Below are 24,747 nucleotides of genomic sequence, written 5' to 3' on the forward strand. Positions count from 1 at the left end.
CCCAGTACAATACCAGTCCATTCCCAGAACTTCTCATTTCACTCCCAGACCTTAACCTTGGCTCTCAGTGCTCCACAGTTCTCGCAGTGCACTCCCAGTCCCTCTCAAGGCCATTCCACCCCTCTCCTTTCTCTCCCAGTTTTCACCAACTGATCCCAGTGTGTCGCCTCTCTCTCCCAGTTTCCCCCAGCTGATCCCAGTGTGTCCCCAAATTCTCCCAGTGCCCCCCAGCGTGTCCATCTCGCTGGCGCCCCCCTCTGCCCGGCCGCCTGCTCTGCTCCGTGATGGATTTCTACCCTGCTGCCATCCAGGTGAGGTGGTTCCAGGCCCAGCAGGAGCTCTCGGAGCACGTGGTGGCCACCGAAGTGGTCCCCAACGGGGACTGGACCTACCAGCTGCTGGTGCTGCTGGAAACCCCCCCGGCGCGGGCTCAGCTACAGCTTCCCGGTGGAGCACGTCAGCCTGGAGCAGCCCCTGAGGCGGCACTGGGGCACGGCCCGGCCCCCGCAGCACCGGGGGCAGCAGGGGAGGCACTGGGGAGCCTGAGAAGGAACGGGAGGGATTCTGCCCTGAGCACCAGCACAGGCACAACAGACCCAGCCAGGGCACACGGAGGGAATTTATTACCAACCAAATCACAGCAGCACAAGGAGAAGGGAAAGAAATCTCCAACACCTTCCCTCCACCCAACAGGGATCATCAGGATCATGGATCACTAGGGCTCTGCCCAAATGGGGTCACTGGGGATCATCCAACGTGGATGCTCCATGGGGAGTGGAGCTGGAGCAGCGCACAAAGCTCTTCCCACACTTGGGGCACTCCCAGGGCTTCTCCCCAGTGCGGAGGCGCCCGTTCAGGAGGATGCAGCTGCGCTTGAAGCCCTTCCCACAGTCGGGGCAGCAGAAGGGCTTCTCCTCCCTGTGAATGCGCTGATGCAGGAGGAGACGGGATGGCCTCAGAAACCTCTTCCCACACTGAGGACACTCGAAGGGCCTCTCCCCAGCGTGCAGCATCTGGTGTTCCTTCAGGCTGGAGCTCCGCACGAAGCTCTTCCCACATTCCTGGCAGGTGTGGGGCCGTTCCCCAGTGTGGATCTTGCTGTGGCTGATGAGGTTGCAGCTCTTGCTGAAGCCCTTCCCACATTCCCCACACTTGTAGGGCCTTTCCCCTGTGTGGATCACCTGGTGCTGCCTCAGATGGGAGCTGTACTTGAAACCCTTCCCACATTCCAAGCACTTGTGTGGCCTCTCTCCAGCCTGAGGCTTCTCCACCAGCTCTGAGCTCTGGCTGGATCTCCGGCCGCCTTCCTGGCTCAGGGGGGCTCTTTCCTCCTCAGAGCTCCCTGGGCTGGGTTTGCAGCCCCTCCTCATGTGGGATCTCTGGGGCTTTTCCTTCTCCATCTGTCCACAGCTTGGGAATGACAAATCCTGGTTTGGGGAAAAAAACAAGGGGTGAGAGCCTTGGGCTGGGGGTTTCTCCTGCAGAGGACTATTGCTGGAAGTCTCCAGGCTTTTGAGTTCAAAAAAATCTGCAAAGCACCAAGATATAGGTCCCAAAATGACCCTTATAGGAGATCTGCCCCTCTTGTCTCTTCAATCTGGCGTTTGGTGGTTTCTCTTCCTTGAGCTGATGGGAGTCCAATGGCTCCTGGAGTTCCCCCTCTCTGAAGTCTTGCATACTGATGACCCAGGGGATTTTGAGGGTCCCAGAGGTCTGTTCTCCCCTGATTCTCTGTCCCAGGATTCTACAGATCCCAGGGTCCCCACACCCCTGGCCCTTCCCTCCCCCCTTCAGGCTGCTGGGTCTCACCCAAGTCTGGAACCACCCCTCTCACCTTCTCCCACTCCAGGGGTCTTGAGGTTCCACTCCACTGCTCTTCTGGGAGGGTCCCCAAGACTGATGTCCTCCTCCTACCAGAACCTGGTGATTGCCATGAGGACCCCTTAATATTCCCAAAAGGAGGATCAGCTTTGGGGTCCTGCAGGATCCATATATACCCACAAAAAACCAAACCCTCTCAGGGACCACCAAGATATTTGGGTCTTGTTTCTGGAATCTGCCAACTCCAAACACTTTCCCCAGAAGAACCCCTCTGGAGGACTCCCTGATACATTTGGGGTGAGCTCCCCCACCCAGTCACCAGCAGGGTGGAAACTTGTGCTTCTCCTTCTGCTCCTCTTCCTGCTCCTCCTTCTCCTCTCCCCCTCCCCTCCTCCTCCATGACCAACCCAGATCCCCCTTTCCCACCCCCCTCTGCCCCACAGCTGAAAAAGCATCACCGGCTGCTGGGTGGGGGGAACCAGCCCAAGGAGCTCCCCAAGGATGGACAGGGAGTTTGGGGAACCCCCCAGTGCGGATCCATCCCCTCCCACAGCCCTGGGGAATCGCTCCAGGGATTGAGTGATGGGGACACAAAGGGAACACCACGGAACCCCTTTCCTGCTGTCCCCCCTCCCGTTATCCACCTCTCCTATCCTTTGTCTATCATCCCCTCTAAATCCCAGCTCCCCTCTGGCTCAGTTTAGGGCTGACCCTCCCCTGTCCCTCGCAGTTTGTGTCCTAAATGCCCTTTTATGGCTTCTCCCCCTTATCCCATTGTATGGAAAAGAATGAGATGAAAGTGTCTTTACGAACAGATGGTGTGAATCTCCTTCGAGGTAGATAAGGATGTAACAGGAGAAATCATCAGTTTCAGAAAATGTTATTAATCAACAGGAAATGCTGCTCAGCCAAGGTCCTGCTAAATTCCTGAACTTTGTGAAGGAGAACAAAGATTTAACATAGCCATGAATATTGTATTTTATACAAAAGGGGACAATGTTGAGTTTGCACATTCTCCCAGAGGTACTTACGGACGTGGACATGCAGAGGGGCAATAAGGGAAAGTCGAGAAGTGATGTGGACAACAGGGGATGGATGGTGTTGGTGTGCTGGGAAGAGACTGGGTGAAGGGGAGTGTGCAGCAGTATGATTAAGGCAAGAAGCTGCAGGAGGAAATGCATGGATTTCTACTTCCTGCTAATTGTGATTATCATTTATGGGGAAGGGATTCGATGGCTAATGTGGAAATACAGATTTGTATTCTAAAAGGTCAAACAGAGGCTAATGCTGTACCTTTGTGTCAGATGAGTGGCAAGGCCTGTGCTAAAGTGAACCCTGAAGTGTGGGCAGCCCCAGGAAAATACAAACAATTTAATATGGAGCCTCTCCAAAGTACTTTGCAGCAACCAGGACAAGAGGTGTTTAAAAGAAATACCCTATTCCAAGGGTGAGGAGGAAGGGCGGGCTCACAGCCTGGTATTGAGTCCCTGTTAAAGGCAGGGCTTTTGGAGCCAGGGATGTCTCCCTACAACACTCCTATTCTGCCAGTCAACAACCTGGATGGATTGACAGGAGGAGGAAACACAGAATTTTCAAGTGTTAAAATGAAGATTAACTGAGGATGCTGCCTAGGGCCTTCCAGACAGGGAAAAAGAATTTAAATTGTATGTTAAACAAGGCCGTGCCAAAGGAATTCTTGTGTTAAAATGTTTAACACAGTGGCCAGAGTGGCCTCATTGTCTGCAGAATGGTGCAGACAGAGCTTTCATGAGAACTGAGGCCTGAAAACTGATGACAGCAGGAACTCTTATTGTTTAAGTCTGGCATCAAGATAAAGGTTTCACAACCAAAAGAGCCTCTAAATGCATGAGCAGGGCACGGTCAGCCCTCAGCCTGGCCTCAAGGGCTCTGAAGCCCCGGAGATTTGCACTTCCCGCCTGCAGCAGGAGGATGGGAGGCCGCCCCTGAGCCTGCCCTGAAGGCAACGCAGCAGCAGCCAGGGCTCCACAGCGGGCCAAGCCCCTGCGCCTGCCCACAGATCCTCGCCTGGAATCCTCTGCAATCCTGGCCACCCTCCTCTGCCATCTCCAGCCACTGGGGCCAAGCCTTGCTGCCACTGCTGCAGCTTCAGCGCTGCCTGGGCCTGCACTGCCACAGCTGCTGGGGAACACCAGGGCACAATTCCACTCTGGGGCTCACTGACACCCACACTCTGGGCTGCCTGCCATTGCACTGCTGCAAAATGTACCGAGTTTGGTTCTTTAAATATACTTTCTCTCCTCAGGTTTGGTTTGTCTTTGCCTTGGGGAAAGGAATTTTAAAGGTTTTTTTTTTTTTTAAGGGATGTTACACCACTCAACAGAGATAAGCTTAACATGTTAATAGACTGGGAACTGCCCAACAGACACCCACAGAGATAACGACCAGCAACAAAACATCAACATTGCCCAGCAGCAAACAGCAACCAACAGCTACCCCAGACACTGCCCCCGGCAGAGCTGGAGACACCTGGGCTGGAAAAGGCTGAGAAGGAAATCCAGGAGTGTGGAGACCGAATTAACTCCAGAGGGGAAGAAATCCCGGTCCTATAGGAAACCAAACTTGGAACTTGGCAACTTGGAAGCCATGAACAATAAACAATTTCAATGGGTTTTGGATGGTAAAAACTTAAGGATAAATCCAGTAAAACCCACGTGTCATGGAATGATTTTTCTCTATACAGCCGGGCTATATGCGGATGAAATTATTTCTGTTGCACATCCTGGACAGAATCAATTAATGCCTTGATTCTCTAACACTAGAAATGTTGTTGAAGAATTTTGGTTCTTCTTGCAGTTTTGGTGAAAAGACACGATTAGAACGTTTTTTCTTAATAATCCTACTTTTATATTGCCAGTTAGATTAGGGGTGTTGGGCCAGGGGTGTGAGAGTCAGTTTTTAGTCATAGGAGAAGTAGAAAAAATCTTTATGGCTTTGGATTTTTTTGTGTATGTGTGTGTGTGGCTGTTGTGATGGCAAAATTTAGGTATGGGCTCTTCGATATTCAAATTTAGGCCTCATTTTTAAAAACTAGAAGAACTTTAAAGGTGACCCTTAAACTGGTAAAAAGTTAATATTGTATTGTTAAAAAAAAAGTAGCTTTTAGGGGGGCCACATGTGAGTCACAGAATGGCTTCCCTGGAAGTGAAGCTTCATTCCAGGCAGCCTGCAGAGGAGCTTTAGAAATGCAAATGAACACTGCTGGGCAAAGTGTGGACAATGCACCTGGGTCTCTTGCCCGGGGCAGGAACTGGGCTGATTCCCTCTGCCCCTCACCCCAAGCTCTGCCTGCTGGCACTGATGGAATTTGCACAGCTCAAGGCAGAGCCCAGGGGGAGGATATCTGACCCTGCAACACAAACGGGTGAAGCTGCAAAGGGAAACAGCACATGGAGAATGTTGGGAAAACTTCACTATAAATAAATGGGGGGGAATCATCCCTCTGCCCACTCCAATATGTGCTGTCACTGTCTATGTTATATAGGGTGTATCAGAGCACTGGGGATTTTTTGCTAACACAACTTCAGGGAAATCAATTGGGAATCCAAGTATTTGATGATTCAATTAGAGAAAAGCAGTCAATTGATGCAGCCCTGGCTGGAAGGAGCACCCAAAAATGGGGGAAAAGATGAAAGGCCACCAGAACAAATCCTACAACACCATGGACCAGCCCCTGGGAACCCGAACCAATTCATATCAGGAGCCACAGAACCCATTTCTCATTTCAATGGCATCATTAGATTACAAGCTGCCCTCGGAATAACCAACCAGACAGCTCCAGCTCCTGACCTTCCTGCTGAGCAATGAACTGAAATGAGGAACACAACACTTAACCATAGGATGGGATCAGATCATCTGTTAGCAGAAAAAGGAGGAGTTTGTGGAAAATTTAAAGACTCAAACTGCTGTTGGCAATTAGATGACAAACGAAAAGTGCTGAACAGATAACAAAGGAAACAAGAAAGCAGCTCATGTTGTGGCCCAAACATGGAAAGGATGGGAATGGGACACGGTTTCGTCATTCCCTGGCAGACCATGGGTTAAACGAATACTGTTTCCCCTCTGATGTGCTACAGCAACTCTCATCTTTTTACCATGGGCACAGGTGGACATGGGCATGGATAGAGATGTTGGGGACAATGACAGGGATGGAAACATGGTGGGGAGACAGCCATGGGTGAGGACATGGTGGGACATGGCCAGCGACATGTGGGGACATGGCCATTGCCGGTTCCATGGGGAGAACTTGCAGGGGATGTGGGGGATTCTGGGTTTGAGGGAGTTGAGGGTTCCTGGGAGGGACCTGGAGCTTGCTGAGGCCTTTGGGGACCCCAGGCCGAGTAGCTCTGCTGTGCTGGGAGACCCAGGGGCAGGTTTTGGGGCAGCTGCTCAAGGACCCCCTGACCTGAAGCCCCAGCCAGGCATTGGGCTCCTGGAAGAGGATGAACATCCTTGTCCCCAGGAGGGAAATCCCAGCGCCCCCAAGGTGTCAGGGGCAGCTGAGAGACCACAACAGGGAGGGGAGAACCAGAGAGAGCTGTTACACTCTTAAACGACACCCTAAAAGTCCCAAAACTCAGGGATTCCTCCTAGAGAAAGAGCTGCCAGAATAGAGGGAAAGAGGGGATCTGACCCCCAGACTGAGCAGGAGGAGCCTGGATCCCCCAGAACCAAACACAGGGGAGGGGGTTTGGGATTGGTGGGATGGTATGGAAGGGGCAAAAGAATGGGGGAAAAGAAGGGGCTGGGATCCCCAAAGACTGGGGCACGGGGCTGGGAAATCCCAATTGTGTTGGAAGGGGTCTTTAGATTTGGGGAACGAGATAAGGGGTGAGAGAAAGACGGTTCTCTGTCCTGCGGCACTCGTTCCCTGGAGCGATTCCGTGCGGCTTGGGGCTGTGGGGGAGGACGCAGGTTCGCACTGGGCCCTCTGCTCGCACCCAAGCCCTCTGCTCATCCCAGCGTGTCCATCTCTCTGGTGCCCCCCTCGAGCTCCCAGCCCGGCCCCGGCCGCCTGCTCTGCTCCGTGATGGATTTCTACCCTGCTGCCATCCAGGTGAGGTGGTTCCAGGCCCAGCAGGAGCTCTCGGAGCACGTGGTGGCCACCGACGTGGTCCCCAACGGGGACTGGACCTACCAGCTGCTGGTGCTGCTGGAAACCCCCCCCGGCGCGGGCTCAGCTACAGCTGCCAGGTGGAGCACGTCAGCCTGGAGCAGCCCCTGAGGCGGCACTGGGGCACGGCCCGGCCCCCGCAGCGCCGGGAGGGGCTGGGAGGACAGGGAGGGGATTTGGGGGTCCTGGGTTTAACTGTGAGCCCCTCATCGAGAACCCTTTCCCCCCGTCCCACCTCCCCCTGTCCCCCTCTCCCAACCCCTTTCCAGCGGGTCCCGTCCCCGCTCCGCTTACCCGAGGTCTCCTCGCCTGCAGCCGAGGGATGGGGGGAGGAGGAGGAGGAGCGGGAGGAAGAGGAGGGGTAGAGGAGGAGCAAGAAGAGGAGCAGCCAGAGGAGGCCCCACGTGCGTCCATCTCTCTCCGGCTCTGCAGCCCCTTCGCGCCGGGAGCATCGCCCGCAGCATCCCGCAGGTGAGCAGGGAGGGACACCTCGCCCCGAATATCTTGGGCTATCCCGGCAGGATTTTTTTGAAGGCGGGATGGGTATTTGGAGCTCACCCGAAGTATCTTTGGCGGTTTCTGTTTCTTTTTTTCGGGACGGGGCGGGCGGAGCGATGTTTGGGTCTTACTGGAGTCCAAAGCTGACTCGAAGCTCCCTTTGGGCGGATCCTGCGGGGATCTTGGAAGGTTGTGGTTTTTTTGGAGTTTCCCGGTGCGGCTGCTGGGCGTGTGGGCGATGGAGGTCCCCGGAGTCCCGTGGCGGGAGGAGGGGAGCAGCTTGGAGAGGGGGAATGCGAAAAGGGGGGAGCCCCGGGAGTGCCTGACCCTGAAATGAGGGCCTGGAGTGGGGGGACCCCGACAGCCGGGAGTGAGGGGAGGCTGGAGAAGAGGCAGCAGAGAAGGGATGAGCCTGGAGTGGGGGACACCGTGGGACACCAAAGTGGGGACCCCAGAGGGAGGAAAATCCCGGCACCCCGGAGCAGAGAGTCAGGGGAGGAGGGACCCCAGGGACCCCAAAACCCTCGGCATCCCTTAGTGCAACCCCAGAGAGAGGGACCCATGGGACCCTCAGCAGCTCAGAGAAGGGGGACTCCCAGAACCCCAACGTGGGGGGAATGCCTGGGATTCCTGGGAAACCTGGAGCAGACCTCCAATATATGCAGGACCCGCAGCATCCACAAGGGGAAAACCCAGGGAGGGATTTTTTTCCTCTTGAGTCTTGACGTTCTGGCGATTTTCATGGACACAAGGTACTTGGTGACTTCTAGAGATGGACTCAGGCAGGAGGAACTCTCAGGCCAATGTGTTCACCCCTTGTTTTTCCCTCAAAACCTGACTTCTTATTCCCAAGGCTTGGCCAAATGGAGGAGGAGGGGGCAGTGAGGAAGATACTCCAGGATACCCAGGCAGGTGAGGCGGAATCATTGCCCCTTTCCCCTCTCTGCTGCTCCATCTCCCAGCCCAGCATTGCTGCAGGACAGCCTCACTGCCAATGCCATCCTGCCAGGGATGGATTGAGGGGATCTGCTTTCCCTTCCCTCTGGCATGGAGGCAAATCTCCTTCCTCTCCTTCCTCTCTTTCCTCTCCTTCCTCTCCTTCTGCCTTTTCCCTTCTCCTCCTCCCATTCTCTCCTTCTCTTTCCTCCCCCAGGCACTGAGCTGCAGATGGAGACCAGGGTGGACAAATCCCCACAGCAGAACCTCATGGAAGAGGCCATTTTGAGCAGCTCCGAGGGGCAGGAATCCCCCACAAGGAAGGACTCCAAACCCAGCCCAGGGTGCTCTGAGGAGCAAAGACGCCCCCATTGCTTCATCCAGAAATCCACTCTGGTGGTCCATGAGCAGTTTCATGCTGGGGAAAAGCCCTACATGTGCTTGGAATGTGGGAAGAGCTTCAGCCACACCTCCCACCTCTTCATCCACCACCAAGTACACACAGGGGAATGGCCCTACAGGTGCTTGGAATGTGGCAAGTGCTTCAACTGCAGCTCCCAGCTCATCCCCCACATGCGCCAGCACACGGGCGAACGGCCCTACAAGTGTGGGGAATGTGGGAAGAGCTTCACCCTGAGCTCAGTCCTAGTCCAGCACCAGAAGATCCACTCAGGAGAAAAACCCTACAAATGCTACAAGTGTGGGAGGAGCTTCAGCTATAGATCCAGCCTGATTTGCCACAAGAAGACCCACAGTGAGGACCAGCCCTTTGAGTGTCTCAAGTGTGGGAAGGGGTTTCAGACTAGGTCAAATCTCCTCATCCATCAGCAAACACACACGGAGTAGAGGCTCTTCTGCTGCCCTGCTTGTGGGAAGGGCTTCAAGCATAACTTCACCCTCACCCTGCACCGACGCATCCACACCGGGGAGAGGCCCTACGAGTGTGGGGAGTGTGGGAAGGGACAGAGCTCTGCCTTGACGTCACACAAATGGACCCACCTGTAAAGGAAGCCCTGCAAGTGCCCCGAGTGCAGGAAGAGCTTTGTGCGCTGCTCCAGCTCCATCCCCCATGAGAGGATCTGCTTTGGGTGATCCCCAGTGACCCCCGTTGGGCAGAGCCCTGGGGACCCCTATTCTGGGTGAACTCTTTTGAGATGACACCTGGCTGGTGGTCTCCACATCCTCCTGATTCCCTGTGGGCACCTGGGTGAAGGCAGGGGCAGGAACATCCATCGGGTCTCAGAATGACATCAAGAATTCATTGGAAAGAGTGGATTTGTTGACTTTCAACCCTAAAAGTCTCAGCTCTTCCATCCAATCCTTTCTTCCTGTGGCATCAAGCAATGTTGGATGGTCTTTGAGGTCTTTTCCAGCCTCAGTGGTTCCGTTATTCTGATTCTCTATGGCCCACAGGTGTCTTCCACAGTCAAATGGTGATGGATTTGGGCAAAGACAAGATTTGGGGTGGTAATCCCTCCAGCAAAGCCTCTTCCCTGCACTGAACCCAACCCTACAGATATTCTCATAATGCTGACAAGTAACTCCCTTTTTTGAGCTTGATTTTATTTCATCTATTTTTATTCCCTACAAAAACATGAAATTGTCATAAAAATAAAGAATTTGAACAAAGACCTCTAAACCCAATTATTTTACTGTCATTTGGGGGGAAAATTTAGGGCTTGGGAGGATTTGGGGGTATTTATGGGAATTGGAGAGGGGTTTCCCCTAAAATTGGGGCCATGCAGGCCAGGATCACAGAATCACAGAATCAGCCAGCTTGGAAAAGACCTTTGAGATCAAGTCCAGCCTATGACCCAACACCACCCTGTCACCCTGACCATGGCACCAGGTACCACATCCAGTTTTAAACAGCTCCAGGGACAGTCAATCCACCACCTCCCTGGGCAGCCCATCCCAATTCCCAATCACACTTTCTATGAAGAACTTCCCAATGTCCAGCCTAAACGTCCCCAGTGCAGCTCCAGGCAGTGTCTCCCTGCCCTGTTCCTGTTCCCTGGGAGCAGAGCCCAGCCCCTCCCGGCTGCCCCCTCCTGTCAGGGACGTGCAGGCAGTGATGAGCTCTCCTGAGCCTCCTGTTCTCCAGGATAAACACTCCCAGCTGCTCCTCACAGGACTTGTGCTCCAGACCCTTCACCAGCCTTGTTTCCCTTCTCTGGACATGCTCCAGCCCCTCCATGTCCTTCCTAAATTGGGGGCCCAGAATCGGACACAGCACTCCAAGTGTGCCCTCACCAGTGCTGAGTGCAGGGGTAGAATCCCTGCCCTGCTCCTGCTGGCCACACCATTCCTGATCCAGGCCAGGAGCCATTGGCCTGCTTGGCCACCTGGGCACACTGCTGGCTCATGTCCAGCCTGCTGTCCATCAGTCCCTGCAGGTCCCTTTCTACTTGGCTGCTGTCCAGCCCCTCTGTGCTCAGCCTGTAGAGCTGCAGGGGTTGTTGTGGCCAAATTACAGGACCTGGCACTTGGACTTGGTAAACCTCACCTTGTTTGATTTGGTCCCTGGATCCCGCCTGTCCAGGGCCCTGTGCAGAGCCCTCCTACCCTCCAGCACATCCACACTCACACCCAGCTTGGTGTCATCTCTATTTTCTGCTGCTCAGAAGAAGCAGTGATGTTGGTCAATAAGTTCTGGTTTTTTCCTTCTCCTGGTGGATTTTTTCTTTTTTTTTTTTTTTTTGAAACCCCAGAGGCAATTTCTGCGATGGCCTCTGTAAACTGATGCTATTTCACCAGCACCAGCAATAGGACTGTGAATGTTAGCACTGTGAATGTGGCCTGTGTGGCTTTAATTGTCCTCAGCTTAGGGCTCAGGCACTTGTGAGTATTTAAAAATCTGCTAAGCATGAGTCCTGTGACAAAAATACTGAGTTCCCCATCATGAAAGCACTGTGGGTAGCACTGATTGAAAGAGGCAATTGCAGTTGTACTGCTAAAATTCATGTGGCAGCCAGAAGAGGGGCACCAACAGCCATGATCTACAATTCCCAAGGCAAAGACAACAAAACCCTCCTGCTGCCATCTCACCAGGAGTAAAACAGTGGGGAAAACAGGGCTGGAACCCAATCCTTTCTTTCTCTGAAGGTTAGGTCAGGGCAGCACAGCCAGGTCCTGAGCAGTCAGGGAGGTTTGTGGGTGATTGTTGCTCTAATCAAGGAATTCAGTGGAAAAAAATAAGTACGGTGCAATTGGAGTCTTGGCTTCAATGGGTGGTGTTGCTGTGCTGGAGGGAGGAAGGCTCTGCAGGGGGATCTGGGCAGCCTGGAGAGATGGGCTGAGGCTGAGGGTGGGAGGTTCCCCAGGGCCTGGGTCCTGCGCTGGGGTCACAGGAGCCCTGCAGAGCCCGGGGCACCGGGGCTGGACAGGGCCTGGGGAGAGGGCTGAGAGCAGCTGAGCAGGGCCAGCAGGGCACAGCTCCCTGAAAGGCGCCTGCAGCAAGGGGGAATCGGCCTCTCCCCCCACAGGAGAGCGATGGGACGAGAGGAAATGGCCACAAGTGCCACAGATATGTTTTGTGAAAAATCCTTTCCTCAGGATTTTTCCTCCTGAGAAGCTGAGAGACTGGAAACCTCAACAAGAGACTTCAGGAAACAAAATATAAACAATGATTATCTGCTGCTGTGGGATGCAACAGGTAGATCTGTGATTGGTCTCATGTGATTGTTTCTAATTAATGGCCAATCACAGTCAGCTGGCTCGGACTCTGAGCCACAGGCATTTGTTATTCATTCCTTCTTATTCTATTCTTAGCTGGCCTTCTGATGAAATCCTTTCTTCTATTCTTTTAGTATAGTTTTGATAAAATATATATCATAAAATAATAAATCAAGCCTTCTGAAACATGGAGTCAGATCCTCGTCTCTTCCCTCATCCGAGCACTCCTGTGAGCACGGTCACACACAAGTTGCGCCAGAGAAGGTTCAGATTGGACAGAGGAACAATTTTTTCCCTGAAAGCGTGGTCAAGCACTGGAACAGGCTGTAAGGGCTGAGGGTGAGCCACATCCATGAAGGCATTTCAAGCACCTGTAGATGCAGCACTTGGGGACATGGCTGTGGTGGCCTTGGCAGTGCTGGGTTGATGGTTGGACTTGATGAGCTCAGAGCTCTTTTCCAACCTGAGCAATTCTGTTCTCCTTAGAAGACTTTGCTTCTCTTGTGCGGTCCCATTTTTCTCTGTCAGCTCAAGCTCTGTGTCTGCGGGAGAGACTTTCCTGCAAGAGAGGAATTTGGGCTGGAGATGGGCTGCCCTCAATGTGGAAAGCATTCACCACAACAAAACATGTTCGTATTCCTGTGAGAAGGGAAAAAGGAGGGACAGTTTCTGTTTCCAGGATATCTTTGATATATTCCTGTTCACAAAGGAAAAGACAGCTGTCCTTTCAAAGGAAAGCACTTCAGAATGGCACAGGCTTGCTGGATATACAGTCTCAATCTTTCTGTTGACAAACCACACAATTTGATTAGGGGAAGGGGAAAATTTCCTATTTATTTTCTTTACCTAGAAGTATTTCAGCATCTCTGCTTAAAAAAAAAACCAAACTCCACTACCACTATTTTCCAGAAGACAACAGATATGAAAAACAGAGAAATCAAAAGCTAGATTTTCAATCAATACAGAATATCGTTTGCTTTGGCTTTTTAAAGACAACCATTGTCCCAAGAGGCCTTGCTTTTATTTTATTCAATACTACCTTTCTTTTTCTTTGCCTCAGCAAATTGAGAGGTTTTTCTTTTCAAACTGGTTCCTGGGAGGCAGACAAGATTAATCAGAAATCACCTCTGCCAGTGGCTGTTTTCAGCACAGGCTGTAGCTGCCCAGCTGAGGCTGTGGCGGGCAGGTGAATGTCCCTCCAGTGTCCCTGTGCCTCCGTGACTGGCACAGGCTCTGCTGCTAAATGCTCACACCCCAGATGCTGAAAGACTGGAGCTGTGCTTACATCCTCCCAGTCTGGAAAGGGAACGGAGAAGAGACGTTGATATTTAAAAAATCCCAACAACACACACCCAAAAAATCCAGTCCTGAGGTTGCCAAGCCTTGTCCATTATTTACAGGCTCATAGAGTACATGGGGACAATGTTTATTGATGGAGAAGTGTCTGCACGTACAGAGGGGAGAGCAAGAAGTCAGTGGATCCAAGTTTTCTCCAGAGAAGAAGCCAGTGGAGGTTGTGGGAAGGAAAGGGCTAAACACAGGGGGATGGTGAGGAGGGGTTGGACTCCCTCAAGGGACTTGGCAACCGGGAATGCCAAGGGCTGGAGAATGCCGGGAGGGAAACCCCCCAGTTCTGCCTATTGCTCTACATCCTCCTCTGTTCTAGGAAGCAGAATCTCTCCCTCATCCCACTAGTCGCAATCTCCATCCCCACCACTTCTGTGGGTTTTGGGGATTCTGTGGGATTGTGTATTTTGGGGTGGGATTGAGGATTTTGAAGTGGGATCGAGCCATTTTGAGCCTATGCCAACTCTCCAGCCAAGGGCCCCTGGAGCACCAGCGGGCTCCAGCCAGACCCTCTTCCCCCCAGCAAGGGACTCACACAATCCCTCATCCTGCCCCCAAAATCCCTGGGGATCCCCTATCCATCTCTGCATTTCCCCCTTTTGAGATCTCCAGACCAAAGGATTGGAAGCTCCCACCCAGGGTGACCACAACCCCCCAATTTTTATCTCCACCCATCACTTTTCCCTCCTTTCCCATTCCTGCTTTCCGCACAGAGGGTGGGAGCAGGCAGGAGCCCAGCGCTGCCCCAGCCAGAGCTTACACCTGAGGGCACAGCAGCGCATCCACCCCGGGGAGAGGCCCTGCGAGTGTCCTGAGGGTGGGAAGAGCTTCTCCAGGAGCTCAACCTTGACCTGACACTCAGAGGTACCTGTAAAGGGAAACCCTGTGAGAGCCCTGAGTGTGGGAAGAGCTTTGTGCGCTGCTCCAGCTCCATCCGCCATGGGAGGATCTGCATGAGATGATCCCCAGTGACTTCCATTGGGCAGATTCCTGGTAATCCGTGGTCCGGGTGATCCGTGTTGGGAAGAAACCTGGCTGGGAGGCTCCACATCTTCCTGGTTCCCTCTGAACACCTTGATGAAGGTAGGGGCAGGAACATGCATGGAGACAGAGACCAACGGTGGGAATTGCAGACTGACGGCCCTTGGAGATTCACAGGGATGCAGAGATCCATCAGGAGCCCATGCCCGAGCACCAGGATGCCTGAGAGGAGGCTGTGACCCCGCGGCCAGAGGACCCTGCTGGAGCAGCCTGTCCTGGCAGGACTGACCCCGGGGCACAGTGACCCACGCTGCTGCACTTGGAGGGGGCTGCGCCCCGTGGGATGGACTCAGCTCGGAGAAGTTCCTGGAGAAGTCTCCGGTGGGAGAGAGCCCAGGGTGCAGCAGGGGAGCGACTCCTGTCCCTGAGCAGAGGGAGAAGCCCCGGGGCATGAACTGAGCCCGGCCCCATTCCCTGTCTGCGGCACTGCCGGGGTAGGAGGTGCAGCTGGGAGGAGGGAAGGGTGGGAGGAAAGTGCTTTTAAGTTTCTTCTTCCTATTCTACTGGTCTGAGCTTGTTAGAATAAATTCAATTAACATCTCCTGTTTTGCTCATGATGGTATTTGATGAAGAAACTCTCCTGATCCTTAACTCCTGTTGTAGGGAGAGATCCCTGGCTCCAAAAGCCCTGCCTTTAAACAGGGACTCAATACCAGGCTGTGAGCCCTTCCTTTCTTCTCACCCTTGGAATAGGGTGTTGCTTTTAGACACCTCTTGTCCTGGTTGCTACAAAGTACTTTGGAGAGGCTCCATATTAAATTGTTTGTATTTTCCTGGGGCTGCCCACACTTCAGGGTTCACTTTAGCACAGGCCTTGCCACTCATCTGACACAAAGGTACAGCATTAGCCTCTGTTTGACCTTTTAGAATACAAATCTGTATTTCCACATTAGCCATCGAATCCCTTCCCAGTAATGATAATCACAATTAGCAGGAAGTAGAAATCCATGCATTTCAAATCTATCTGCCACATCTACTAATAGTGGTTGAAGAAAATACACCTGCTCATTTTTCCCACTTATGCCCTGAATGATCAAACAACTTTTTGACAATTTTCCCCCCTTGGGTCTGAGATTCAGAGTGGATTGAGAGGCCCCTGTGTCCATCAGGAAATGCCTCCTCTCAATGCAGACCCACCCTGAATGCTCTCAAGGGCTGCAGTGTGGAGGGTCCCTGGTGTGATGGGAGCTGTGACAGCCCTGGCAATCTGTGGTGGTTTGACCAGGAAGAAGTGGGAATTCTGGGAAGCTGTGGTCAAACCAATGGATGTTCTGAGTTTGATACTGGCACCTGGTGTAGCCAGTGGGGTTTGGACACACCTCCGAGAATACACAGGGGTTAAAAAGCAGAGCTCTGGCCCTGGGAGGTTCTCTTGGGACGTCGAGGAGAAGAGGTCAGATCTCCCTCCCCTGTCCAGCCGCTGCTGCTGGGCGGGGGAGGGGCAGCCATGCGGTAGGCCCGGGGCCTGGACAGAGATGGGGGTGAGAAGGCCCTCAAGGATGGAAGGGTGGAGGAGCCCCAAGAGACATCGGGCAGCCATTCCCCCCCCCCCCAGGAGAGAGAGAGAGAGAGAGAGAGAGAGGAGAGTCGGCGAGTCGGAATGTGATAGCAGCCGGCCCAGGAGGAGAAAGGGGGGAGAAGGGTGCAGCCCGGCCAGCCGCAGCAGCAGCGCGTGTGGGAGTATCGTCGTTCTGAGACAGACAGAGACTGAAAGTTTTAACCCCTTTTTTTCATGATTGGGGCCTTGCAAGAATGCTGATCCTCCTCGGAGCTGACTAAGAAGGGAGATAAGAGATAAGATGAAACAAGGACCTGGCCCGAAGGATGTAGAGAAGACTGGCTGAGTGAAGAGAGAGATGCTTGGAGTGGCCTTTTGGCTGGACTTTTCTTGTCGCCATGGACTCAGTTTGTTCCTGTGACACAGAGACTGCACTTAGGGGGAAGCAGTGCCTCAGAACCAGGAGGGTTCATCGTGGGGACCCCTCGGCCCCAGGGGGTTGGAAAAATATGGGGGGGACAGATGTCCCAAAGCAGAGACTGTGCCTTTTTGGAGTGAGACAAGGCATCCATAAAAGACAACCCTAAAAGCAGCTCTATTCCATGCACGGTGGTGAGAGCACTGGGCATGGAAGGAAGATGTCACAAGCGGCAAAAGGACTTTCCGGGCGGTGCCGAAGTGACAGGGAAGCACATGAGGTTTCAGTGTGTTTCCAGGGGAAGCCTATGGAACAAGAAGGACTCCTCTCCTCTTCATGAACTGAAGTTTGAGTATACTAAAGTGTGGTGCCAGACTGGGCAGTTGGTGATTTGGGAGAATGTATTGGATTGGGAAATTCAGGTAGTGGGGAGGAGGAAAGTGGTTTTTTTGTAAGGTTTTCAATTTTTTTTCTTTTCCTTATAGTTTTTCCCTATTTTCCTGTAGTTTCGGTAATAAAGTGTTCTTTATGTTTAAGCTGGAGCCTGTTTTGCTTATTCCTGGTCACATCTCACAGCAGACACCAGGGTGAGGGCATTTTCATGGGGGCACTGGCTCTGTGCCAGGCTCAAACCATGACACAATCCATGTCCATCCAGGGGTGAACTTGCTGGTGCTGAGGGTGCTGCTGTCTGTGCTTGCAGTGTCCTTGTGCCCTGCAGCTGGAGCCCTGGTGCCTTGCCAGGGGCTGTTTGGGTGGGCTCTCCCCTGCCGAGGAGGGCAATGCCTGTGCCAGGTGCTTGTGGCCGAGCCCGTGCCCTGGGTGCTGGGGCCCCCTTGGGCCCTGGGGTTGATCCCTCAGGGGCTGTAGGAACTGTGCCCTGGCCTTTGCATTCAGCTTGGCCTTTTGCTGCTCCCTTCTTGCATTCACCTGCTGTGCCTTTGTGCCCAAGTGCTGCAGGGCCTTCTTGTGCCCCTCCTGCAGCCCCCTCAGTGCCTGTGGGTGCTCATCCTCTGACAGCTGCTGAGCTTTCTGCAAAACTAGTTCGTTTTGCAGTCCCTGAAATAAAATCCATAAAAGAAAATTCTGGCACTTTCCTTTATAATCTGCCTTTCCCAGATGTTCCTTCATCCTCCTCCTTGTGCTCACCATCCCCTCCACAGCTGGTATCCCAGAGCTGGTCCCTGTCCTGCCAATGTGTCCCCCAGGGTATCCACATCCTTAATTAGCTGTGGGAAAATGTGCAAACTTCTTGAACATTCTCCTTTTGTATTGCACATGATATTCATGGCTCTGTTAAATCTTTGTTCTTCTTGAAGTTGAGGAATTTAGCAGGACCTTGGCTGAGCAGCAGTCTCTGTGTGAATTAAAAACCTTTTTCTGAAACTGATGGTTTCTCCTGTCAGTTCCTCATCTACAAGTTCCTGGCCCTATCTCCAAGCAGATTCACACCATCTGTTTGTAAAGACACATCATTTATTCTTTTCAACACAATTTGAAAGGGGAAGAAAAGTCATAAAAGGACATTTGGGACACCTAGACTGAATGAAAGAAGGGGGTGGGTCAGCCCCAAACTGAGCTGGGCAGAGCTGGGATTAGGGGAGGAGATGGAAAGGGTAGGAGAGGGAGATTATGGGAGGGGGCACAACGGGAAAGGAGATCATGTAGGGGGTCTCTTTGTGTCCCCATCACATCATCCCTGGAGTGATTCTCCAGGGCTGGGAGGGGATGGATCTGCACTGGGGGGATCCCCAGTCCTCTTGTCCATTCCTGGGGGATTTTTGGGGGGTCATTCTCCCCATCCCCCAGCTAGTGCTGCAGCAGATGTGGGGCAGAGCGGAGTACGAAGGAGAGGTCCAGGGTTGGCAAGGAGGAGGCATGGGAGCAAGAGAAGGGAGACAGGAAATTATGAGGTTCCATCCTGCAGGTGGCCAGGGAGGAGGAGGTTACCCTAGATATATCAGAGAGTTCTCAAGAGAGTTTTTTTATGGGGACTGTTTGGAGTTTACAGATTGCATACTGGAGACCCAAATAACTTTGTGGGTCACTGCAAGGGCTTGATTTTTTGGGGGAACTTTGTATCTTGCAGGACCCCAATGCTGAGTTGCAGTTCCCCCTTTGGGTGATATTTGGGGTCCATGTGACAATCACCAGGTACTGGTGGGGAGAGGACATGGGTCTTTGTGATGCCCCAGGAGAGCAGAACATGGAGGGGAACCCTGAGACCCCTGGGGTGGGAAGAGAGGAGAGCTCACCCAGAGCTTGGGGACCCCTGGCAGCCTGAAGGGCAGAGCAGCAGGGCCTGGAGTGTGGGGACCCCTGGGATCTGTGGGACCCTGGAGCAGAGAGTCAGGGAAAAGGAATCGCTAGACCATCAAAAGCCCCCTGGATCATCCCTAAGAAAAATCCTCAAATGAGCCATGCCAGAAGCCATGGGTCCCCCATCAGCCCAGTGAAGGGAAACCTGCAGAACCCGAAAATGGAGAGACGAGAGAGGCAGATCTCTTATGAGGGGTTTTTGGGGGCTGAGTCTTGGTGCCTTGGAGAGTTTTATGGACACAAAACATCTGGTGACTGCCTGAGATGGACTTGTTCAGGAGGAAGCCCATCCCAAGGTGCTCACCCCCTTGTTTTTTGCTTCAAACCAGGATTTGTCATTCTCAGGCCTTGGCTAGGTGGAGGAAAAGTGCCAGAGATCCACCACAAGGAGAGGCTGCAAATCCAGCCCAGGGAGCTGCAAGGAAGAAAGACTGCCCCTGTGCTGGGAAGGCCAGAGATCCAGACACAGTTCGGAACTAGTAGAGAAGCCTGAATCTTGGGAGAAGATCCACAAATGCTTGGAATGTGGGAAGGGCTTCAACTGGAGCTCAAACCTGATCCAGCACCAGATGTTCCACATCGGGGAACGTCCATATGAGTGTGGGGAATGTGGGAAGAGCTTAAGCCAGAGCTCTGACCTGACCCAGCACCAGAGGATCCACACTGGGGATGTCCCTATGAGTGTGGGCAATGTAGGACGAGCTTTAGCTGGAGCTCCCATGTGCGCAACCACCAGAAGATCCACTCTGGAGAACGGCCCTACAAATGCTTGGAATGTGGGAAGAGCTTAAGCCAGAGCTCCAATCTCATAAGCACCACCAGATCCACACTATGGAATCACCCAATATGTGCTTAGAATGTGGGAAGAGCTTCATCCGTTGCTCCACCCTCATCAAGCACTGTAAGATCCACACCAGGGAACAGGAACAGCCTTATGAGTGCTTGGAATGTGGGAAGAACTTCTCCTGGAGCTCCCAGCTCATCATCCACCAGTGCATCCACACTGGGGAGAGGCCCTATGAGTGTGGGGAGTGTGGGAAGAGGTTTTATACCAGCTCCCATCTCCTTCTACATCAGCCAATACACACGGAGGAGAGGCCCTTCCGCTGCCCTGACTGTGGGAAGGGCTTCAAACAAAACTCCACTTTCATCACCCACCGGCTCATCCACACTGGGGAAAGGCCCTACGAGTGTCTCCAGTGTGGGATGAGATTCTCACAGAGCTCTCACTTGTCCAAACACCAACAGAGCCACCACTGAGGGAAGATCTGTGAGTGCCCCGAGTGTGGGAAGAGCTTTGTGTGCTGCTCCAGCTCCATCCTCCAAGGGAGGATCTGTGTTGGACGATCCCCAGTGACCCCTGTTGGGCAGAGCCCTGGTGATCCATGGTCCTGGTAAGCAACGTTGGAGAGACACCTGGCTGATGGGTTCCATGTGTTCTTGGCTCTCCACAGGTACCTGGATGAACACGGAGAGGAACATCTGTTGGGATGCTGATTGACTTCAGCAGCTCATTGGGAAGAGCAGGCTGTTTGACTTTCAGCCCCATAAAATGTTACATTTGGTTTTCAATTATTTCTTCTGGTGGCATCAGGGAATACTGATTCGACATCTTTTCTAACCTAAATGATTCCACAATTCTAATTCTCTCTGGCCCACAGGCATTGTCTTGGCAATGTTTTTTTATCCCATACCATTTTTGTAGTTTTTTGTTTCTGTGGTGGTCATTGGTCCCCCCTCACCTCCCCCGGCTCTTGGGAGTATTGGGATGGGTGAGAGCCAGCCCAGAATTTCCTGTGAGAGCGGCCAATCTGTGCCATGGCCCTCTTGCGTCATGCCTCTGACCAGAAATACTGTTGCATTGTGGATTTTGCCTGTTTCTTTTTGTTTCTTTTCCTTCGGCACTGTGGCTGCACTTATTGGCTTCCTTCTCTGGTTCTCTGCTGGTCGGGAGCCCAAAGCCAGTGTGTACCACAGCAGGACCTGGGACCAGGAGGCCCCAGTCCCCTGCCAGGGTCTGCCCCCTTGGCACAGCCTGACCAGGGAACAGCCATCTCAGAGGAGCTGCCCAAGGAGCAATTTCCCACTCAGCCCTGCTCTGCTCTGCTTCAAGGCTCCCTGGTACACTGTAACCCAGCATCCAGATGCCCAGCAGCTTTGGGCAGGGCCCCAGAGTTTCTGTAAATGTGCATACATACATACACATACATACTAGTAAAGAACTGTTATTTCTTTTTTCATATCTTTGCCTGAAAGCCCCATCAGCCCCTTAGTTTCAAATTTATAATAATTCAGAGGGGAGAGGGTGATATTTTCCATTCCAAGAGAGGTTCCCACCTTCGTTTATAGGCACCTGTCTTTGAAACCAAGACAGATTTTGGCACCCAATGTGGGGCCTGAGGGCATTGAGAGGAAAGAGAGACAAAGGAATAACAGTTCCTGGGTAACCTACTTTTTTGTGCTGGATATAAAAACCTTGTTAGGCAGCACCATGTAGTGTAGCCTACCCTGGTTTGATGAGTGCATGATTGTGGCTGTGTTTTTCCCATTTGCAGCTCCTTATCTAAACATGGGTCCTGTGACTAAGGCTACTGTTGCTGTTATGCAGTGTTTGCACAACGGGTCAATAAGGTGAGGAATTAATGGATTTTTAACTTTTTGAAAGCGGGCATAGGGATACATGGTTACCACACATTAAGTGTGTGTTTTTGGGGTTTCATTGATAATGGCACCCGTTGTGAGGAAGTAGCACCAGGGGAAGTTTTCTCCCAGCCCTCCACCCATTTCTTTGGGCCTATCCCAAGAGCTTTCTAAGGGACCAAATATTCTCTAGATGCCAACCATATCATACAGTGGCTGGTGTTGCTGATATTCCTGTTCTATTTAGCATTTAGAGATAAGGTGAGACTGCCTTGGGTTACCACTCTAACATCTAGTCACTCAGCCTCAATGACTAGGGATGCTGCCCCACAGCCTGACACTGCCCAACCTCATAAATAAACCACCCAGTTTGGATGGGGGTAATGGAGAAGACACAACAGGTGCTGAGGGAATATACTTCTCCAGCTGGTGGGTAACCCTCTCCCTGCCTCAGAGAGGGAGAGTCTGATGGTGCAGCACTGGAACCCGTGGATGTGACAACTGTCCAGGTTCCAGCTGAACCACAGGGGCAGTCACAGCCAGCAGCAGTCGCCCCTGTGCAGAGGGGGAAGTATAAGACATCATTAACAGTGTGCCCTGCTAATAATTATGAGGAACCAGGGCCCTCACAACCAGCAAGGGAGCCAGAAACTGAAATCATCAACTGAGTCCCTGTCATACCACAGTCTCTGTAATCTGCAAAAAGACGTTGTACAGCGGGGCTGTGAGGCTTATTCAACCTAGTTACTCTGGGTTTGGGTCCTTAAGGGTCCAGGAGTGCAACTGGATGGTGGCAAAGCAAGGAATTTGGGATCCTTGACCCAGGACGTGGGTATTGATCAGGTGTTTGTGAGGGAGCCATGGCCCCTTTCCCTCCCTCTGTGAGTAGCTTTTAATGAGTGTAAGAAAGATGTTTGTTCACAGAGACAGAATGCAGGATTGCCATCCTAAGACCATTGGAAGACCATTGAGGAAAGGATCCAACAGCTGAGAGAAGTGGCAGTACTAGAGGAACTCTTTGGAAGGGGCTGACAGCACCATAATGACTCCAACAAGGTCAGGTGCACAGGGCGAATGTTGTGGAGTGTGGCAAATCTGGGGCCATGTCAATGCACCACCTTCACTGCAATGATGGAAGCTGAAGACAAGTGAAAGACAGAAGGTTCTGTAGCCAGCAGGCTCAGGTATTATGAGAGTATGGTCAGTGGCCTGATGCACACTCATGTCTCTGCTTTGGCTAAGTGTTGGGCAAGATGAAACAAGAAAGCTTTTTAAACATGACTGCTTAGCAAAAGGTTTTGAGAATAAAGAACCTATAAAAGAGATTGAAATGAAAGCAATTTTTGAGATGTTTTAGTTGTGACTAGTTGAATGTAATCTCTCTTGGAGGAAACAATTTTTTCTACAAACAAGCAAACTTAAAATTCAAAACAAACTTTGCAACTTAACAAATAAAGCTCAAAAAATAAGATTTAGGGTTTAACACATAAACATAGTATAGTAATGTAGTGATTCTTATAAGTTGTGTAGAAATGTTATAAGATATGCATGCTGTAGTAAATTAATGAAAATCTGCATATTCAACACTAAAGACGATTTATTGTGTTGTAACGAGAGCTTCACTCTCTTTTTTTGTTCTCTTTTCGCTCACTCTCCGCGCTCTCTTATCTCTCTTCTCTCTTATCTCTTTGCCCGTGCTCCTCTTCGTGCCCTTTTCTTTCTTTGTTTCTTTGTCTTCCCTCTGCACTCCTTCACCCCCTCCTTTCTACATGCTCTCTGCTCTTAAACCTTTGTCTTTAACTCTCTTACACTTTAAGTCTCTTTTCTCTCAGCCCTGCTCCGAGCTGCGGCTAGCAACTCGCAACAAATCCCTTCACCCACGCCCTTTGTAATAAACCAATAGTTTCGTGACTTAACTTCAAAGAGATCTCCTCTCCTTCCATCCCTACCGTGCGTGACCCCCGTCGCCTACAGCTAAGGACCAAAGAGGAGTTGTAAGAGGAAATCAGGGAGGTGACAAAGAACAGTTCCCATGTGGTGCCAGTGCAAGTCACAGCCCCTAACATCAAAGTCCAATGTCTCCCAGCTAGAGAGAGAGGGTACACCCAATGAGCTGAGCTGTGGTTCTCCCTGCGTGACCATGGGGAAGACATGAGAAGGTGGGATGGCAAACCTGCTCATGTCCTGGCAGCAGGGATGTCAGCTCAAAGAGGAAAACACTGACCGAGGGAGTTCTGCTAAAGTGAAGGTGGCCTCAGCCTCCCATGACCGAGCTGCCAGGTACAACAGAAGGGAGGATGATACCTCACATCCCCTTGAAGGAACCTGTGGGATGTATGTTGAGGGAGGGAATGATAACGGGGGCTAGAGAGGCCCTGCCTCTAGCCAGGCAGAGCCACGGGGAAATGGGCTCTTTCGGACAGTATGGATCCGATGGCCTGGCACAAACTGGCGCTGCTGCCAATGGGGCTGGAGCATGACTGCCCTGCACCTCAGGGCCAAGCTGAGGAGTGACTGCACAGGTGGGAAGGGACCCTCGCTGGACAGGGCAGGGACTGACCCCATGGACAGATCCCACACCCTGGACCAGGGCAAAGATTCCTGAACCGGAGAGGGAAGCAGTGTCATGAACTGGCTATAACTCCCATCATATCTGCCTGCGCTGCTGGGCAGAGGAGGGAGGGAACTGGGGATTGTGTTGAATTTTACATTCATCGTTGCAAAGCAAATTTGCAAAGGGAGCTCCGCTTTCAGCTTCAAATGAGGGAATCCATCGTGGGTTCTGGGACTTCTGTAACTTCAAGGTGTTACTTGATACTCGACACTTTAGTTTTGGCAATATGAGGCCCTTCAGCAGCAATGTCTCTCCCAGCCACTGGTTTCTGCCTCAGACCCAGCTCACAACTGGGACAAGAAACCCAAAGTCCTAACAGAAAAAGCTCTGCTGTCACTTTTTTTTTCACAGTTTTTTTCATTTAATATCATTTTAGGTATCATATATAGTCTATATTTTTTTCTTCTTCTTCTATAATCCAGTGTTTATTCTCTATTTCCCCCCACCCTTGTCCCCTCCTGGGGGTTTGTGGGGAGCTGCTGTCCCACAGCCCTTCCTGCCCCTCACCCCGTGGCCACTCCGGTGCCACCAGGGCCTGGCTCGAAGGGAAACCACAAAACCCTCTGGAAATAAAGCCGGTCTGGGGGCAAACCCTGCAGGGGGGATTGAATCCCACGGAGAGCGCTGGCTGAGAGCTGGAGATTCCAAATGCTCCAAGGGGCCGGAGGGAGCTGCGCTGGGGCCTCGGGCCCTCCCTGGGGGCACCTCCGAGACTCCCGAGCAGAGCGACCCCTCCCACCCCCCAAAATCTGCAGGTTTGGGTCAGCTGAGGAAAAGAGCTGGAAAAG

General features: G+C 52.3%; 2 protein-coding genes and 1 pseudogene across 2 annotated transcripts; 2 read left to right on the forward strand and 1 right to left on the reverse strand.

Annotated features, from left to right (window-relative positions):
* Positions 1–665: 665 nt before the first annotated feature.
* On the reverse strand, positions 666–7,315 carry LOC135460398 (gastrula zinc finger protein XlCGF49.1-like). The gene is made up of 3 exons (XM_064737215.1): positions 7,268–7,315; positions 1,835–1,920; positions 666–1,427 (listed from the first exon to the last, which is right to left on the reverse strand). Exon 3 carries the CDS (start codon positions 1,398–1,400, stop codon positions 738–740), a length of 663 nt encoding a protein of 220 aa, XP_064593285.1. The 5' UTR covers positions 1,401–1,427; positions 1,835–1,920; positions 7,268–7,315; the 3' UTR covers positions 666–737.
* A 33-nt stretch (positions 7,316–7,348) lies between these two features.
* On the forward strand, positions 7,349–10,038 carry LOC135460397 (gastrula zinc finger protein XlCGF49.1-like). Its single transcript, XM_064737214.1, has 3 exons — positions 7,349–7,444; positions 8,325–8,383; positions 8,625–10,038. Exons 2-3 carry the CDS (start codon positions 8,335–8,337, stop codon positions 9,251–9,253), a joined length of 678 nt encoding a protein of 225 aa, XP_064593284.1. The 5' UTR covers positions 7,349–7,444; positions 8,325–8,334; the 3' UTR covers positions 9,254–10,038.
* A 2,231-nt stretch (positions 10,039–12,269) lies between these two features.
* LOC135460402 (zinc finger protein 239-like) lies at positions 12,270–19,965 on the forward strand (annotated as a pseudogene).
* The last annotated feature ends 4,782 nt before the right edge of the window (positions 19,966–24,747 follow it).

Source organism: Zonotrichia leucophrys, unplaced genomic scaffold (genome assembly GCF_028769735.1).
Source record: "Zonotrichia leucophrys gambelii isolate GWCS_2022_RI unplaced genomic scaffold, RI_Zleu_2.0 Scaffold_38_522144, whole genome shotgun sequence".
NCBI lineage: Eukaryota > Metazoa > Chordata > Aves > Passeriformes > Passerellidae > Zonotrichia > Zonotrichia leucophrys.